General features: G+C 43.3%; 1 protein-coding gene across 3 annotated transcripts in view; it reads right to left on the reverse strand.

Annotated features, from left to right (window-relative positions):
• The window catches only part of CNTN5 (contactin 5), a 666,148-nt gene that overhangs the window by 34,315 nt on the left and 611,501 nt on the right, over nucleotides 1-20,332 (reverse strand). For all 3 annotated transcript variants that reach the window (XM_081197615.1, XM_081197616.1, XM_081197617.1), the window contains 3 exons: nucleotides 19,241-19,361; nucleotides 9,812-9,970; nucleotides 7,927-8,076 (listed from right to left, as the gene is read on the reverse strand). In XM_081197615.1, coding sequence (XP_081053741.1) covers nucleotides 7,927-8,076; nucleotides 9,812-9,970; nucleotides 19,241-19,361 — 430 coding nt within the window. The remainder of the gene's footprint in view (nucleotides 1-7,926; nucleotides 8,077-9,811; nucleotides 9,971-19,240; nucleotides 19,362-20,332) is intronic.

Here is a 20,332-nt window from a genome sequence, read left to right on the forward strand (position 1 = left end):
TCAACCGCATTGTGGTTCAGCTGGGACCTAGCCAGCTGATTGAAGCCCAGGGGATCTTACGCTAGTATAAGCTGTAATAAAGAGATGTTCGGGGGCAGGACCAGAGAGGAGGGACTCAGAGAGAGAGCACGCGAGTTATTTCCATCACCGGAAACATGATCCTAGGGCATTCTGCATGCAAGGTTTTGTGCTGTACTGGTGAAAATGAGTTTTCTTTTTGCCCAGAGATGGAAAGAAGATAAAGTCCCGACCAGAGAAGAATGGCAGACCAAGTTGATGGATTATGCTGAAATGGCAAAAATGACCGGAAGAATCAGAAATCAGGAAGACCACAATTTTAATAAGGAACGGGGGGAATTTATAATTTATCTTAAAAACCATTGTAAACAGTTAAAATCGTTAGTAGGAATGGAATAACACTTGTAGTTCAATGGTGAATTTTGGATATAATGGAGTTGTAAAAGATATGAATTATTATAAAAGATGCAGGAGGAAATGACTAACAATAGGACCCACAAACAGGAGGAGGGGAGGTCCAGGAGATTCTTTGGAATTTTGTTTTTATTATGTATGTTGGATCTGTGATTGTAAAACTTAAAATTGAAAAACCAAATAAATAAATTTATAAAAAAGAAAAAAAATGAAAATGAGTTTTCTTTTAAAAAACCTTTTAAGTGAACAGACAGTTTTAGGTCCTGTCTAGGCCTGAGCTGTGCCCCTTCATTTGCTCCATTCCACACAGCTTTACTGCCAGGCTCCACCACAGAATCTATTCTGAATTCCCCTCTTCAGGCCCTGCTCAAATATTCCAATTTTCTTTTTCAGTAGTTGGCAACTGTAACTATTGGCTATGGGAGATCAGTAGCTGTTATCAGACTGCTTCTAATAACTGAACTATTTCTTGTTTACAACTCATCGTGAAAAACCCAGTGCAGAAAACTTAAGACTAGAGAATTAACAACCTCAGAATTATCTCTAGACACTAGTCCATCCAGACCCAGGATTCTTCAGGCTCCCGATGAGATTATTCCAGGATCTCAACCCATCTATTATCTGTCTATCCTCCTTCCTTTGGGGAAGGTCCATGGCTCAGCAGCTGACCATTTGTTTCGCATGCAGAATGCCCAGCATCTACAGGTAGGGATGGCAATGTGCTCCACCTGAAATTCTGGAGAACCACAACAGGTCAGTGTAGACAGTATGGAAAGTGGTGGCAGAGCCAAAATGATGCTCCTGCTGCGATGCTTGCACCATGCTGAGCTCCCTGCTGCCTCACCCCTTTCCTTCCTGGCAAGCGGCAGTGGCACGAGGGGTTTGGGAAGCCAGGAGAGCAATGCAGCCCTACCCACGATATCCACCGCCGAGAATGGCTTCTTCACAGGTTTATAAGGGATCCTTCTCCAGATGTTCAGTGCTGACAGGCAAGATTCCCGAATGATGACTTTTGTGATGTTCCTCAGCAACAGGAATGTGGTTCTCTAGATGTTATTGGACCTCAGTTCCCAACATTGCTAATCATGGGCCATACTGGGACTCATGAGAGGGCAGTGGGCTCCCCACCCCTGCTCTGCAATGCACATCTCATGGGGAGCATTGTTGGCTGTGTTTTACAGGACATTTTGAGGCCTGGTCTGTAATGATCTCTAGCAGATAAGCAAGCTCCTATCAGAAGAAGGACTCTTCTGATAGGCTCTTCAGTTTTTATGAAGGTTTATTTACAAAAGACACACCCAGAGCTCAGCATTTCGCCTGTTCACAATTACATTTGTTGGTCAGTCTGAAGTTTTGCTCCTCCCACAACAGGAAGGATGCCATACTCCTGCCTTTCCCCTCCTGCTCTTTCGTTGCCCTTTGATTTTATCCAAATGCATGGATTTGGGACTGAGAGGCTGACCTCCCCCCTCCTCCTCATTCTCACTCAACCCAGACTCAGACCTCTGCTTATTTGCTGATTGCCTAGCAACACTCTGGCTGCCTTCCAACTCTTCCTCTCCTTGAGAGCTAATAGAGTCCTCTTCAAAAAGGGGTGGTGGTGTCAAAGTGCCCTTTCTCGATTCTGACAGGCAGTTCTCATGAGCAGAATTGGTCCCTCATTAACTTAGTTCAGTCTCTGAGTCTAACTCATCCCCTGTGCTCTGGGGGGGCCACGTTCCTGACCTGGTCTATAGGCAGAAGAATATGGAACTGGTAGCATGGACTGTACCACTTCAAACTGCAGGTGTGTTATGTACTGAGTTGAATAGGATCCAAAATGCAGCAGTCTGATTGGTCCTAGAACAATAGGATCCAAAATGCAGCAGTCTGATTGGTCCTAGAACAATAGGATTCAGAATGCAGCTATCTGATTGGTCCTAGAACAATGCAGCAGTATGATTGGTGTGCAGGAGCCACCCAATCCAGCTCCAGATGGAAGTGAATCCACAACCTGATTGGCCTACAGGAGAATTCCAGAATTAGCCAATCACGTGCAGCCCAATGTGTAAATAATGTATACAAAGCAGATACTTTGGGGAAACTTCCATTCCTCCTCACCACTAAAGAGCATGAAATCCACTCTCGACTCTGAGTATATTTCAGGGTGTGAAATATTTTTGTGTGTAAACCTGTTAAATAAATAAAGGTGTGTATGTGTGTGCCATTTTTGAACACTCCCCCATGTAATAAATCCTTTGTACATACATAAGCAAGCGAACAAAGAAAAAAATATCTCACCAGGGAGCCTGGTTATAGCTTTGTTGTAGCCGGGCAAACAGGCGCCCTATGTGGCATAACATTTACTGGATTCATACTCCCTCTGGAGCAACAAAGCATTATTCTAAATTAGTGATAGCCAATTTCTGTATTCCCAGCAGAAACTCTCTTCTTTAGATATCTGATACTGGAGGAGATTATTGAATATGTAGCTGATTCCTCTTTCAGTTCTTTTATAGTTGGATATTTTGAGGCCCGTGTGGGAAAAATCTATGGTTTAACGATTTCCTGTTTGATTGTTATAATCCTCTGGTTGCTGTTTTCTCAAGTATGTCATGTACTTTTATTAAATTATTAATTTTTTTAAAAAAGTATTGACCAGGCTGCTCTGAGGTGCACCGAGTGACAGGAGAGTGGCATATAAATGTGAGTAATGCTATCAATAATAATGATGGCTGTTATTACTAGTCTGGGGACTGAATTTCCTAAACTGAGCCTCTCACGAATGGTCATCATAAAGTCGCTACCAGTAATTAATTTGCAGTTACGGAGTGAACAGCCATAGCTGAGCCTTCACAAACAAAAATCCAAACCAGAAGCACAGTGTGAAAGCACAGAATATCCCCATTTTACTTTGACTATGTGCTGAGGAGTGTATGTTTATTATGAAGACGGAAGGAAAATATAAGATGCCCTGACTGGTAAAACAACGGCTATCGGGTGGGTGCATGGGAGCTACCAAGGCAAATCACAGCAAACCTGTGTCATGAAAATTTCATAAGTCAAGGTGGCGTGGAAATTAAGCGCTTGCAGCCTAAAACACATCTGGCCCATTAAAACACAGAATGCAGGATACGCGTTCGAAACGTAGAAGGAACACGGATTCAGGGATGCAGCCTATCACCTGAGATAAGCTGCCCTCTCTGTATGTCCATGTCTGCTTTGATTTGTACCGCCTGGCTAATCAGAGGAGCAGATAGACCGTTTCTGTTTGACCGAGTGAGCCCATATGTCGTGGGGGAAACCATCTAAGTCATAACGTGCGTGGTAAAAGCTTTTCCAAACATGCATTTCTGAGAAGGCGCTCATGTATTTTTTATCTCGTTTTTCCTTCTTTCCCATTAGACTGTAATGGAGCAAAACGTGCAAGGAGCGGCTGTAGTCCTTTTGTCCTTTTGTAGTCGAAAAGGAAAGAAGAGACAGAAGCTCTCTGTAACTGCCAGGTATCCCCAAAACCACACCAGCAGAACCCTTTCGGGTGCGAAAAACCAACCACATTTTTTTACAGCATTTGTGGACATGTTTGCTGGGGCGGTTGGGAGTTGTAGTTCAGTGACATCTGTGGGCTACTCCTGTGTTACAGCGACAGCTCTGGACTGGTCTTGAAGAGCCTTTACCCTGCTTGTGACATCTGCAAATAGCTTCGCTAAATATATGTGAGTCAGGTGACCGGCTTGCTTCAGAACTGGTGTAGCCCAGTGTTCTTTAACCTTCGGTCTCCTTGTTGCTGGACTTACAGCTTCCATCAATGACAGCCAGGTCAGGGATGAGGGAGCTATAGTCGAGCAGCAAGGTTGAAGAATTCTGGGGAGGTTCAGTATATTTATAATTTCTTAAAATATAAATCCTGCTCTCCATCCAGAGAGGGAGCAGGTTGGGGAAGTGCCATACCTCAGTGACAGAGCATGCAGAGGGTTGTATCCTACTCAGAGTAGACCCATTGGAAGTTAGCAATGCTCATTAAATTCAGTGGATCTACTAGGAGTAGGACTAGCATTGAATGTGTTACCAGAGTTTTTATAAAGGTTGGCGGGGGGGGGGCCTTGTTTCCAGTTAAATGGGACACTGCACCCCCAGACCCTTCCCCAAACTGACACCATTCAATTTTGTAAATATCTCCATAAAACTGCCACAGTTTTGCTACTTTGTATCTTTGTACCTATGGGACCGTCTCTCCTGGTATGTCCCACAGAGAAACTTACGGTCTTCAAATAAAAACATCTTGAAGGTCCCAGGCCACAGAGGTTAGGCTGGCCTCAATTAGAGCCAGGGCTTTTTCGTCTGTGGCTCCGATCTGGTGGAACACTCTGTCACAAGAGACTAGAGCCCTACAGGACTTGACATCTTTCCGCAGGGCCTGCAAGACAGAGCTGTTCCACCAGGCCTTTGGCCAAGTCACAGCCTGACTCCCTCCTTCAGCAATCTTCACGGAGCTCTGGCCCAATCGTTGCCAGTGGTTTGATTTGAATTAATTTTATAATGAATGATTTTAGAGTGTTGTGTTGTGTTGTACTGCTGTACTGTTTTATTGTTCCAGTTACAGATAGGTAGCCGTGTTGGTCTGTCATAGTCAAAATAAAAAAATTCCTTCCAGTAGCACCTTAAAGACCAACTAAGTTAGTTCTTGGTATGAGCTTTCGTGTGCATGCACACTTCTTCAGATACACTGAAACAGAAGTTGCCAGATCCTTCTATATAGTGAGAAGGTGGGGAGGGGTATTACTCAGAAGGGTGGTGGGAATGGGAGATTGGCAGATAGCTGAGATGAGCCTGTTGACGACTCTTAACGACTGCAATAGGTCTTACAGGAAAAGGCAAGGGGTGAGAAGGTGAAACATGGCTTAGTCATGTATAATGAGATAAGAATCCAATGTCTCATTGTTTTATTGTTGTTAGCCGCCCAGAGCCTGGCTTCGGCTGGGGAGGGCAGGATATAAATAAAATTATTCTTCTTCTTCTTCTTCTTCTTCTTCTTCTTCTTCTTCTTCTTCTTCTTCTTCTTCTAGGTTACATAGTATTCACCTTCCCTCGTGCAGCAAAACCTTCAAATATTCATATAAAATCAGCCCTACGTCGGATCGACACCATTCCAACTTTATCTTACTCAGGGAAAAGATGGCTACCAAAGGGGGGACTTGGGAAATGGGTAAAGACAGCCATAAGCTCTGAAACCTGGGATCACGTACTCAGCAGCTTCTTGCACAAGAGATCATCACTGTCAAATGGGTGACAGGTAGTCATCCTGTGGACAATAGCAGAGCACTCAGGAATGGATTAGGTTCTCGGTTAGGACAAAGAAGTGTGATTACCTGACTAGGAAACCCAGGAACTTGTAAATATTTCCTTTGTATCACTTGATGGGTGTGAGGTGGAAGGCAAGGGAGAGATGGGGCAAACCTGATGATCTGGTTTCTGCCAGAAACCCCCTCCCATAATATGCATAACCATGATGTATTTGTGATGCATGTATGATGCTTCCACTAAGTGTCAGGCTGGAGCCAGCAAGCGAACAGCAGCAGCTGCTAGACTTGGACAGCAGCCCAGGGGACGAAGGGAGGTTTGTTATGGGAAGATCAGAGGAAAGGACAGGGGTGAGTTCACAGCCCAGAGAAACACAGGACTTAGCAGACAATAGCTTGCTCAAGCCAGTTTGCAAACCTCTCAGCGTGCAGAAGAGGAGGGGTACAAGAAAAGGGGAAATTGACATCACAGAAGCGACGGAAGAGATTCGTTTTCACGCGTTGTTTCCAGAGGAAGAGGAACAACGCTGAGGATTTAGTTGAGTCATCATCAGGGTAGCCATAAGTCACAGGGGCAGAGAGCTCCAGACAAGTGGCATGGTTTTTTTGGGAATAAAACCAACTTTTAATTGACTGTACATGTACGTGTCTTGCTGCCGCTACACTAAGGGTGTTTTGGGTATAAGGGGAAATTTATAAAAGCTGGAGCCATCCTTTGCTGGAGGCTTCTTCCATGTGGTGGGTGGAAGTCTTGCTGCAACGGTCTTTTAAATAAAGATCAGGCCTACAGGCTGCTGTTCTGCTCCCGTATTCTTGGCTGGTGTCTTTGTTTGACAATCCAAGTAAGCCCAAGGATTTTCCTATGAGAAATATAACCTAAGAGATCCTAAACAAAATCCCTGGCATTTCCAGGTAGTACCTGGGGTGAGGTAGGGGACCCTGTCTTGAAATCCTGGATTGTTGCCGCTGGTCAGTTTAGGGAGTATTGACATAGGCGCCGACTCCATGGGGCTTGAGGGGGCCCGAGCCCCCTCAAAAATTCGTTTGGGGGGGCTCCGCCCCCCAATAATCTCCGGCGCCCCTCCAGCAGAGCGCCATCGCCGCCCCTCCCCTAGCCCAAAATGCACAGGGTCGGGCTGCATGCCTCCTGCCCTCCCTCCCGAGCAAAAGCTCCACCCAATTTCCTTCGGAGCTGATTAATAGGAGCAGCACGCTCTCCCCTATTCGCTCACGAGGAGGCGGCGCCACTTTATTTGCATATTCATGAGCTTATTTATTATTCATGAGCTTTCCCGGGCCCCCCCCAATATTTTTTATAAGTCCGCGTCCCTGAGTATTGAGCTTGATGGACCAGTGATCTGACTAGGCCTAAGGCAGCTTGCTATAGTCCCTTCCAGATCTGCTTCGTTTGAACAGTCGAATCGACATGGGAACCTCAGGACCATTCTCCAGGATAGAAACACATGAAGCAAAATTCAGTGCAGCAAAATGAAAAACAAAAGCCCCAACATAATCAAGAACAGAAAACATAAAGCAAGTTTCGAAAAAATATAACCCAGAAAACAAGAATAGCACGACAGGGGTGACCAGCTTTTGCACAGGGAGCTCTCGGCCACACGAAAGTGGGTTTCTGGCAGTTTCTACATGGCAGGCACATCGTAAAAACCAGCCTTGAGTTACTAACGCCTTGTTAATACGTCACACCGATAAGCAGGCAAGCCAGAATGTGCTGCATTTCAATGTATCAGGTGCGTAATTGTCTAGGAACGAGAGCAAAGCTAATTGAATGAAACCAACTGTTAAAATCTAATATAAATTTATTAAAGCAACAACGTATTATTTGGAAGGCGCCAACGCATGAGCCAGTTTTTGAAGGAATACTCTGCAGGCTTACCTGCTAGGCCCCCCTACGTTTTGGAGCCTCACAGTTCAGAAAACATTTCACACATTACTTTCTGATTAAAATATCTGTGTTCCACATTTCAGGCCCTCAAAGCAACTCCCGCTATTGATCTCATTACTCGTGGCATATTGATTTTTAAAAGCCTCAGTCCCATAATGCAACATGGGTACTGCAGTGGATAAGGAACGTTGGGGATCTCAACAGAATCTGTAGCATTATAAATAGTAAAAGTAGCAGAACAAACCCCATGTGTGAGCACAGCCTATGTATCACAGTCATTTCAAAGTTCTTGTTACCCATCAAAGCTCTTACCTGCTTCCTTGGTCCGGATCACTCGAGAGGGCGCGCTTGGATCTCCAGTCCCAATTTTGTTGGTTGCGACAACTCTAAATTCATATTCCACCCACGGGTTCAGCTCGACAGCCATGGCAGACTCCATGTCACCGCTGATGTTTTCTGGAACTACAAAGAACCAGTAAGCAGAGTGACTCATTAAAGCAGCACAATCCATAAACAACTTCTCCCAGTGTTGCTAAACTGAAGTTGGGAGAACTGGCTGCTGTCAGTAGGGCAACTGGGGGATGCTTGAAGAACCCAACAGTTGCAAATTCCTAAGCAAGCTGCCCTGATTTTCACCTCTCAGACCAAACTGCAGCTCTAAAACTAATAGATTTCAAACTTTTTCAAATGTTGCATTGCAGCTCTTGTTAAAATGTGTCAAAAATACAGATTTAAGTACTATTTTCAGGTTTTTTTTAAAAAACATACATTTAAGAATGTCCTCTAAGATAAAATTAGTATTTAAATATTGACTTAAATGAAAGTTAGCCTTCTTTTGTGGGGTTTTTTTTTGTTTAATATTTTTTACCACCAACCAAAACACAAACAGTGAAACCCCCCAGGCGGCTGATACATTGGGTATGCATAATCAATAATAGCATATTCAAATCAACCATATGTACAATTTTATATACGTTAACACTCCTCCATCCACAAGGTTTATTTAACTTTTAACATTTTAATTGCCCCAAATTGCTCAAACCTACCCAAATAATTCAATATCTTCTCAAACCAATCCTCCTCTTTCTCACTGACCTTAAACCCTTTCATTTTGTGGGGGGGTTGACCAAATTTAGGAGGGGATTTAAGGGATAACCTCTGAGATGAAACAGAAGGAGAGGGGATGAATTGATTCTGTGGAGAATTAATTCGGAGGCAGGGAAGGAGGCCTACAGTTGCATGTGTGTGTTTTCTTATCCTTTTCCTTCTAACCCCCCTTTCCTTTACCATTTTTAAAGCTGCTGGTTTTGTGATTCAGTTTGGTGGCACAGTGGGAGCAGTGAAGTTCTCAGTGCTGTCACCATCATTCTTTCTTCCCAGAGGGTGATGACAAGAATCCCACTGGAGCTGATGCTATACAACTAAATTGCCAAAAAAAAAGGGGGTGGTGGTGGACGTGTAACTGAAAGCAGGTGAGGCTGACACAAAAGTGAAGTGGGCTAATCCACCTATCCCTAAACATGACTAACTTAAGTGCCATTGCTATCAATGGGTCTGCTCTAAATATGGTTAAGTTTGGATCAAAATCATCACATTTAGCCTGGAGAAGAGAAGACTGAGAGGTGATGTGATTGCCACCTTTGAATATCTGAAGGGTTGTCACATGGAAGGTGGAGCAAGCTTGTTTCCTTCTGCTCCAGAGGGTAGGACACAAAACCAATGGCTTCAAGTTACAAGAAACGAGATTCTGACTAAACATCAGACAGAACTTTCTGAAAGTAAGAGCTGTTTGACCGTGGAATGGATTCCCACAAGAGGTGGTGGACTCTCCTTCACTGGAGGTTTTTGAGCAGATGTTGAATGGTCATTTGTCATGGATGCTTTAATTGAGATTCTTCTATCACAGGGGGTTGGACAAGATGAGCCTCAGCATCCTTTCCAGTTCTACAATTCTACGACTCTTTGAAGACCCCTATTTTCACTCACACAGGAAGGTCAGCCTTAGAAGAGTACACACACACACACACACACACACACACACACACACACACACGGGCTTATCCCTTTAGTCGATGAAAATGTTTTTAACTGATTGAACTAAGCAAGTAATTGATAAAACGTTGTAGCTCCGTTTCAAGTTTCTTAATTTCTATGTTGTTAAACACACACACACACACACACAGACACAAACTCTCACCTGTTTTCACTGTCTGCCAACCAAGTGAAAATGGACTCCGTGCTTGAAGATTGTAGGAGGTGATGGGACTGTGGTTGTCCGCCCCCGGTGTCCATGAAAGTGTTGCCGTGGTCTCCGTGATCTCCTCAACAATCACAATCCCTGGAGGCCCAGGTGGACCTGAAAGCAAGGAGACTGAATGTACTACTTTGAAATGCCTATCATTAACCATGTAGAAGCACACCCACATTACACTTCGTTAATTAAACCAGATTACGAACAGAAAAAAAGTCCTCCTGGATCAGGCGAGTGGCCCAACTAGTCCAACATTCTGTGTCCACAGCGATCAACCAGATGTTTGTGAGAAACTTTCAAAGAGGACTTGGATGCTACAGCACTCTCCCCTCTTGTGGTTTTCAGCAAACGCCATTGTCTCTTGAGACAGACGAATGCCAATAATGACTGCCCACAATAGTGGCTATGGAATTGAGCCATTGTTCTTGTTGTTTAATCGTTTAGTTGTGTCTGACTCTTCGTGACCCCATGGACCAGAGTACGCCAGGCACTCCTGCCTTCCAGTGCCTCCCGCAGTTTGGTCAGACTCATGTTGGTAGCTTCGAGAACACTGTCCAACCACCTCGCCCTCTGTCATCCCCTTCTCCTTGTGCCCTCAATCTTTAGCTAGTAGCTATTAACTTCCTTGAAAGTGTCTAATTCTCTGTCAAAGCCATCCAAGATTCTGGTCATCACTATTGCTAAGGTATGCCAGTTATTGGGAATCAGAAATGTGGAGACAGAGTTGTCCCATCCATGAGGCAGACTGAGACAGTCACCTTGGGTGGTGGGATCCCAGAGGTGGTACCCTGAGGAGAAGCAGTGCTGGCTTCTGGAAACATCTCACCAAGTGCTCCACAACATCTTGCAGAGCTCTTGTGAGCTCTTGTGGGGCTCTTGAGAGATCTCACCAGAAGCCACCATTGCTGCCATTTCCCATTTTTTCTGGTACAACTACAAGTGCTCTCCCTCCTCACTGCTGGAGAAGTGAGGAGAAGCAGCTGCAGCAGTGGTTTCCGGGATCCGGTGAGATCCCACAATCGAAAACTCAGGGCATTGTTGTTGTCCTTATTTTAATGGTGCTTGCTAATTATTATTTTTTGCAGTTTTAGCTGCAATCAACTTGTCCTGATCCGCAAGCAGAAAGTCACATAAGTGGCTGAATGCATGGGCACAGTTCATTATGATTAACCCTTTATACAACTCTTTATACAAGTCTCTGTTAAGAAAACAGGAAAACAGCAGTACGTGATCCACCGTATCACAAAAGTTGAAGAAGTAACCCCCAAAGCAGGGGGGAGCATTCTGATCTGTTGGGAAAGTTTGAATTAGGCTGCTTCATTCATTCAATCATTCATTCATTCATTCATTCATTCCATAAAATTTATAATCTGCTTGATTGTAAAAACCCTCAAAGTGGTTTTAGAAAAAGATAAAGCAATAAAAGGGAGAAAAATTCACAGCCGTACTTTAAACATAGCAAAAGTTAAAATACTAAAACAGCTTAAAAACTCCTTGACTTTCTAAGCATCTGGGAAGGCTTGTCTAAACAAGAATGTTTTTAGCAGGCACAAAAAGATAAAAATAAAAAATGGTTCACTTAAAAGTGTGGATGAAACGAAGTCTTCAAGTATGGCTGCCTGCAACAAGTGTAGCTTGAGCTAGAATAGGGAGCATGGGCTTCCTGAAGTCTGTCCTTATCAAAAGTCTCAGCCTTCTACACTAGCTGAAGTTTCCAAACCGTCTTAAAAAGTAACCCCAGGTGAAGCATGTTGCTATAATCAATAGGAGAGTTTACCAAAGCATGAATGACTGAGGCTAAAGCCTTGACTAGAAGGAACAGTTACAACTGCTGCCACCTGGGACACCAGCAGCGACACATGATAAAAAATATATGATGTTTGCAGTTTTGAGCAATGTGCATGAAGGGAAGGAACTCCAGGCCACCTCATAAATTAGGTTGCTTTTTTTTTAGTTAAAGCACCAACTCCTCAGACAAGAAAGTCTCTTTGTTATGTGCCAGTAGGTTATCTCCAGAAGCGGCTGGCGGCTTTTATTTTTGCATCTCTGCATACGCTGTAATCTTGGTCATAATAGACAGCGCCGGACAGTTATGCAAGGTACAATTTTAGCCCCATAGAGAGACGAAAAGATTACACCTGTCAGGCTCTTGACAGTGAATTTGCTGGAACAATATTGAAATCTCCATGCGTTAGCGAGGGGAGGCGGAGAGTGCAGCAGCTTCCTTTAGAGTTTGCGCATTTAAGCAGAACAATCTGAAAGAGGTCGTGACTGGTTGTTATGGGAGCTCTGGGTGAGAGGGACAGGGACTGCGGTGACACAACCCATAATATAGTCAGCCACATGGAGTGCAGAGGATCGCCTGGCAATGCCAATTTTGAGCTTGCGTCTAATGCTCCATGAGCGGTGTTTGCAAAGCAAATAAAGGGAGCTTCCATTTTAGACAGGGCACAGGCGATACGGTACCTTTTAAGCAAACCTGATAAGCAAATGTGCCATCGCATAGTTCAGCCCTGAAAGAAAAGTGTGCTGAACAAGAACGAGAAACTGAAAGAGTCTGCCCAGAGCCATACATGGATATTTGGGGATGGGGAACAAAATATTGGGGGGCCCCTGCCCCCCACCTGCACTTCTTCCAAACTCCCTGCCCTTCTGCAGAGTGCCCCTTCACCTGTCATTTACAACTGGGCACAGGCCTCTCCTTCCGCCTTGCCCTCTTGCCAGTGTGGTGTAGTGGTTAAGAGCGGTGGACTTGTAATCTGGTGAACCGGGTTCGCTTCCCCGCTCCTCCACATGCAGCTGCTGGGTGACCTTGGGCCAGTCACACTTCTCTGAAGTCTCTCAACCTCACTCACCTCACAGAGTGTTTGTTGTGGGGGAGGAAGGGAAAGGAGATTGTTAGCCACTTTGAAACTCCTTAAGGGGAGTGAAAGGCAGGATATCAAGTCCAAACTCCTCCTCCTCGTCCTCCTTGTCCTCCTCCTCCTCCTCTTCTTCTTCTTTTTGCCCACTGTGCAAAAAGCTTCTACCTGCTTCCTCCCCACCCCTTGCTCACTCTCCTGCTCGCCTCTCCTACCATTTTCTTGTTTTCATTTCACTTTTAATTTGTATGCCACCTTTCTCAATTAATTTGTATGCCACCTTTCTCAATTAATTTGTATGCCACCTTTCTCAATTACAAGGCGGTTTGCAGCAACAAGATATACAACAGAGAACACACACCTTATAACAATCTTATACGATACAAAACGTCAGAATAAAACGTAACTTTAAAATGGAATGATTTCTAAAGTCATATTCAATAATCTATTGGAATATCATAGTACACAATCAAGCTGTCTCTCCTACTGGCCGGCCCGCCTGCTTCTTCCCAGCTGCTTCGGATCAGACAGGCTTGGAAATATCACCGAAAGCTGGGAGGCAAGCAGGGGAAAGAGGGCAGTGCCCGGCTGGAGGGGAGGTGGCTGCCCAAGGGAGGGAGGGAGAAAGGTGCCAACTTGCAAAAATATTGGGGGAAGCGACTTCCAAAGTGGAAAGCAAGAGGAGCATTGTTGGCCCCCCCCATTGATCTCTGGTGTCTCCAAATAGGAGCCCTGGAAGGCTGCTGTCAGGGATGGATCTAGATTAAGATTGAAATGTAATTGGATTAAATAAGATTTCAGAAGCAAAATTAAATTAATTTATCTTACCTTGAAATCTAGTACCTGGGAGGCCATCTAAAAAGCATAATTGGCTTATCAGTTGGTTTATTTTTGAACTGTAATTGTAATTTGGTAATGTTGGAATCCCCTTCATGGATCACATGGATTTGGTAATGTTGGAATCCCCTTCATGGATCACTGGCTTGCCATGGCGAAGGGGCTTGAATAACTCAGAGAAGCTATGAGCTATGCCGCGCAGGGTCACCCAAGATGGACAGGTCATAGTGGAGAGTTTTGACCAATGTGATCCACCTGGAGCAGGAACTGGCAAGCCACTCCAGAATCCCTGCCAAGAAAACTCCATGGACAATATTTGACCAAACTGGCAGGGCAAAAAGCCCAGAATCAAATTTAAAATATTGACAGATGCTAAAGAAAGAGGGGGTTTTGCCCTGCCGGACTTGAAATTGTACTATGAGGCAACAGCATTTTGCTGGCTGAAAGAATGGATGCTCCTCGAAAATACAGACATCTTAGATCTGGAAGGTTTCAATAATGCTTTTGGTTGGCATGCATATCTATGGTACGACAAAGTTAACAGTGCCTTTAAAAACCACATTGTTAGAAAAGCATTGTTCAATGTTTGGATAAGATACAAAGATCTGTTGGAAAACAAAACCCCTAGATGGGTGTCACCAGTGGAGGCCAAGGCAGTGAAGAAACTCAATATGGAGGTCGGATGGCCGAAGTATTGGGAAATTTTGGAACAGGATGGAGATAAGTTCAAATTGCAAAGTCATGAGAAATTGAAACATAAGGTACAAAATTGGTTTCAATATCATCAAATAATGGAATTTTTCAAACAGGACAGGAAAATTGGCTTCCAGAGGGAAAAATCAAAACTAGAAATTGAATTGCTAGAACCCAGTACTAAGAATTTATCTAGAATGTATAACTTGTTGCTGAAATGGAATACACAGGACGAAACAGTCAAATCAGCTATGATTAAGTGGGCACAGGATGTTGGTCATAACATCATGTCAGCTGACTGGGAATGGTTATGGAACACCGGTATCAAATTTACGGCATGTAATGCCTTAAAGGAAAATATTATGAAAATGGTATACAGGTGGTACATGACCCCAGTCAAGCTGGCAAAAATTTATCATTTGCCCGATAACAAATGTTGGAAATGTAAAGAGACTGAAGGTACCTTCTACCACCTTTGGTGGACATGCCCAAAGATTAAGGCTTTCTGGGAAATGATCTATAATGAAATGAAAAAGGTACTTAAATGTACTTTTCCTAAAAAACCAGAGCCTTTCTCCTGGGCATTGTCGGCCAATTGGTGTCAAAGAGGGATAGAACTTTCTTTATGTATGCTACAACAGCAGCAAGAATACTTATCGCGAAGTACTGGAAGACACAAGATCTACCCACTCTGGAAGAATGGCAGATGAAAGTGATGGACTATATGACATTGGCCGAGATGACAGGCAGAATCCGCGATCAACGAACAGAGACGGTGGAAGAAGAATGGAGAAAATTTAAAAGCTATCTTAAGGACTATTATAAACTTAATGAATGTTAAAGTGTTCTGGTTTTTAGAAACAAAGGGATACAGTGACACAAGGCCAGAATATAGAGAGGACTAAGATGACGGAGGCCGAGAGTAACAATTGGGAGTTGCTATAAAACTTTGGACATTGGGATGCAGAAAGGGGGGGTATGGGGAAGTCCAAGAAAAGAGGTTTATGAAAATAGGTGACGAAACTATACATGTATGTTTGTTTATTTAAGTGTTTGTTTGTTATTTAAAACTTTATAAAACCAATAAAAATTTTATAAAAAAAAAAATATTTGACCAAACTGCAGGAGGCATTGGAAGACAGGAGTGCCTGGCGTGCTCTGGTCCATGAGGTCACAAAGAGTCGGACACGACTAAATGACTAAACAACAACAACAATGTTAGCAGTGGCTTAAATTAGATAGATGTAATTGAAAATTAATAAAAAAATATTTATAAGAAAATAAAAAATAGATTAGCCAATGGTCTGTCCAGGATAAGGCAGCTTCATATATCCCACCTATATATTCCATTGGAATTGAAATGAGAAACACTGATAAGCACTGCCAGTTATATTCTTTAAAAAAAACAGCCAAGTTGTATATGTGTGTGTGTGTTTTTACATCTCACTCTACATTCATGCCAACTGAAATACACAGGAAGCAGCTGAGAGGTTCAAATAAATAAAGCTGGCAGGCGTGAGTGCCATTAGGAATGGAAAATTTGCTTCGGGATCAGAACCAAGAATTGAACTAATCCATCGGTGACAGGGAGCGACACTCGATTGCCTCCTTGCGCTTGAGGCAAACATCTTCTCTCACTGCCATAAACATCTCAAGTCTATGTGAATAGCGTGGTGTGCTTGGAGTCATTATTTTTGTACCCCTGTTCCTGAAAAAATCCCCCACAAAAATCAATTTGAACTAGGATTCAAAGAAGGGTAAACATAAGAAGTGGTGATGCCGAAACAGAAAACGAGTTTGGGAAACGCAGCTCAGTCTTTCACATGCTGTGAAGCTGTTTTGTTTGTTTGCTACAAAGTGGTCTAACAGAAAAGCAGGACGACTGAAAGGTTGCTGTATGATAGAGCTTTGGCTGCCAGTGTTCATTTTTCTTTATTTTTCATTGTTAAGATTTTATTAAAATTTGGCGAATCAGGATTAAAATGGAATTTTTTTTACATAAATACAAAAAAAGAGGAAATAATTCCTCATATGTCACATAAGGTCAAGTAGAAGAAGATTTTTAAGGCTACCCTTAAAAAATGGTCTAAAAACTGCCAGTGTTTCAGAATATAGTAGACCATTTCTTATTAAGAAGAACACAGCAGTGTAAAAACAAATTGAAATTGACAGGTTTACCCTCCCTAGTGATATTGCTTGCTTGTTATTTTGAGGGCATATATATAGGGGATATATATATTCTGCCTGTGCACAAGGTTCCTAGTGGTCTCCAATCCGCTGCTGCCGCCAAAATCTTCACTCCCTTAACTTCATTTATGCTACAACACCTGATGTTCCCCGGGGTATCCATGGAGCTGATTGCACAGTTGAGGTAGTGCAGATTTAATAGATTTGATTTTTACAAAATTGGTGCTTTACTTTTTTTATGTTCAAGCAGATCTGAGGGCTTTTAAGGCCATGTGGTAGGAGTGCAAATATAAAATAAAGAAACCTTGGTAAGGCGAAGAAACTGCTATTCCTTAACAAACCCAGTTTGATAGGTGATGCTGTCTGCGGCAGACTTTGACAGAGGCAATTTAACACTTGTGAAGCTGATATCATAATAGTTCCTTTGCTTCCACCTCCAGAAAAGCAGAACATAATAAGCCCAGGATATATGAAATGGATTTATGTAGCACAGTCTGTCATAATTTTGACTTCAAATAGAGCGTTAATAGAGCATATGAATGTAGCAGTTCTAATACTCCCAATATTTCCTACATTCAAAGATACTGAAAGATAAACAAATAGCAAGCTCACTTCTGTTACGAAAGGTTAGAGAGAGAAAATAACACAAGGCTTTCATAGTTTTGGAAGTGTGATGATAGATAGAGTTGCCAGACTTTGGAGACCATTCAATGGGTGCCACGTTTAAACCTCAGGGCCATCAGATGATGACTTTTGAATCTTAGGATCTCAGAGTAAAGGGCAGGTAAATTATCATCATCATCATCATCATCATCAACAACAACAACAACAACATCATCTTGGGTCTCAGAGTTTTGCAGCAGTATTCCTTTGAAACATTATACAGGGTGGCCCAAAAAGTAGGTATACTGTTTTAGAATCCACTTCCTTTGTTCTTGACTCAAGTTCGCAACATCAGTAAAGAAAAAACAATCCTTTTATCTGACTCCACTATTCTTTCCAATGCCAGTCTGAAATTTAACAGCCACTTTGTCATGTGTCAGCTATGTCTACCCATATAATCTGTTGTGATGAATTCCATTGATTCAACTGTATACCTACTTCTGTATACCCTGTATATATATTCTGAAAACAAAAATATTGCAGAAGATCCGAAACATTTTTTTCAGTGGAAATTTAGAGATAATAAAAGAACCCCCTCTAATGTGACCCCTGCAATATCTCTTCCCACCTTAATTTCACAATTCCCCCCCCCTTGGCCTTCACATTTTCAGTTTCATCTTTCTACTGCTAATCCCTGATATTTTCCCCTGCCAGTGTGTCAAAAATATTTCAAGCATGGTGATGTCGCATGTCCGGAGCCAAAACACTACGGTCCATTGCTCCACGAGTCTGGAGACCTGGAAACCCTATGTGACCCAGAATTCTAAAGTATTCAAAGAGTGGGAGTAGAGCTGATATTTCATTAATTGGTGGCGGAAAAGCGTCAGGATGTTGGATCAAAAAAACTTGCAAGCTTTATCTAAGCTCATTAAGGTCAAAATCCAGAAATCATAGGTAGAGAAACATACCTACCCTGTCCCCAATTCATCTCTATGAATGAGGTGGAGGTGTCCCTCTGCCAGACCATTCCTGGCTCAGCTAACCTCCATTGGCAGGTAATAAAAAACCCTGCAGCCTACTTCAGTGTGGCCAAGTATTCTGTCTCATCTCTCAGCCTAACCTACTTCACAGGGTTGTTGTGAGGATGAAATGAGGAGGAGGAGAACTGTGTACACCATTTTGAGCATGGGTAGTCAAACTAAGGCCCACGGGCCGGATCAGGCCCAATTGCCTTCTGGATCCGACCCACGGACGGTCCGGGAATCGCCATGTGGATCGCCAGCATGCACGTTCTTTCCCTCTCCCTCCCTCTCCTTCACACGGCGGCGCCTCCTCCCTCCCTCCTCCTGGCTTCTCCCTGCCCTGCCTAGAGGAGGAAGGGGGCTGGGCTTTGTTGGTGCCAGTAGCAGCTGCGCTCAAGCGGCCGCCATTTTAAGCAGCCCCTCTCGGGAGCCCTTTCGTGCGCCGCTCATGGTCCTGCTGCTGCTTCCACTGCCGCTGCCAGCCCCTGCCGCTTGCAAGACACAGGTAAGCAGCCACTGGGACTTGTGGTGCTCTTGCATCATTCCCCCCAAATATATTCTGGCCCCCCACAAGGTCTGAGGGACAGTGGACTGGCCCCCTGCTGAAAAAGTTTGCTGACCCCTGATCTTGATAGGGGTACATAAATGTAATAAATCTAATGTTTCCAGTGTGGTTTGGCATGGTGTCCACTTACCCTGTTAGTCTGGTAAGATTCCTGGAAACTAGAGGGAAGGTTGTTGAAAGTGGCCAATGGACTTTCTTCCTTTTGAGTCTTAAATGTGCATGTTTATAGCTAGAACCTACTTTTTGTAACCAAAAATCATTCCGAAGGATGAGCAACGTTTTTCAGAAGCCCTCTCCAAAAGAAAAGGTGAGATTATCAATATAATTGATCTCTACGTCTACCGGACATTTGAGTCTCCCGTGTGATCACCAAGACTTTTAAAGTTATCACCTCTGTCAGTTTTTATATTATGTTCGTCACCAGCCTTTGCAAACTCTGACCACGTGCTCCTTGTTTGCAGAGACAAAAATTGTGAAAGGGAAAATGTCACGTAAATGATACAAGAGAGAAGGAACAAACCACGCACAAGGCAAGAATGCCTTGAAATGCCTTTGCAGGATCATTTATGTTTATCGTGTCCTCAAATGCTGCTATTAGCATACTCACCCCTCACAAGAAGTTCTGCCTCATCTGATATACTGTCTGCTGTGGTCTGTACCCTGCAGCCATATCTCCCAGCATGCATCAGAAGAATGTTCCTGATCATTAAATCTGCAGAGGACGCTTGCTGGAAAGAAAGGAAAAAGCAATACAATAGCACCAGCTTAAAAAACATCACAAATCTTTCTTTGTAAAACAGGGAAACAGGTTTGACTGGGAGCTTTGGAAGTCCTTATTCCAATCTCCAACTCAACACATTAATGGTAGTAACCCTGCCCTCCAACACACACGTTACAGACACCCAGTGGTTAAGAGTGTTGGAGCAGGACCTAGAAGACTAGGGTTCAAACCTCCACTCAGACATGAACTTATTGGGTCACCCTGGACCAGTCACTTGGTTGGTGAAACACATCACAAAATTCGGAGAAGTGCGAATTCCAAAGAAAGGCTGTGCTTTAGTTCTCATATTGTTTTGGAAAATTCAGACTAGGCAGATTTGCCTTCAGCTGTGAACTGAATTGAATTCCTCCTCCATCTATACATGAGCCTGGGGGCTCAGAGAGTTGGAACGAGATAACAGGGAGGGAACTGATTGTTATATTTAGACTGGAGCACTATTCACCCACCAGCCCGTGATTATGATTATTTATTATTATGTATATTCGAGTGGCGTTATGAGAAAAGCCAGTTTTAATGCTATGAACTGAGAATGCAGTAGCATTTTTCTGTACTTGTAAGCCAAGTTGCTGAGTTCGACATCTTTCGATGCCCCATAAAAGAGTGCTGTTTAAAGCCAAGACAGGATAACTATGTCATTATCTGCTTCTTTAAAAAATTACAGAGTGGCAGATGATAAGCTTCTTAAATTGCAACCGGAGCTCTTAGAAACGCTGTGCTGTATTGACTCACAATAACACACTGTCCCTTTCAGCATTTAATAGGGAAAATTATGAGCTTGATGCTGGGGACTTTCTTACTGAATTACATCTTAATGTACACTGTACTTACAGTTTATCATTACCATCCATTGCAAAGAGGTTTTTTGTGTGTTTTAAATGTACTTTATCTCTCTCTCTTTATTAGTTTGCAACTCTCTGA

The sequence above is a fragment of the Podarcis bocagei genome, assembly GCF_964188305.1.
Source record: "Podarcis bocagei genome assembly, chromosome: 6".
NCBI classification, from domain to species: Eukaryota; Metazoa; Chordata; class Lepidosauria; order Squamata; family Lacertidae; genus Podarcis; species Podarcis bocagei.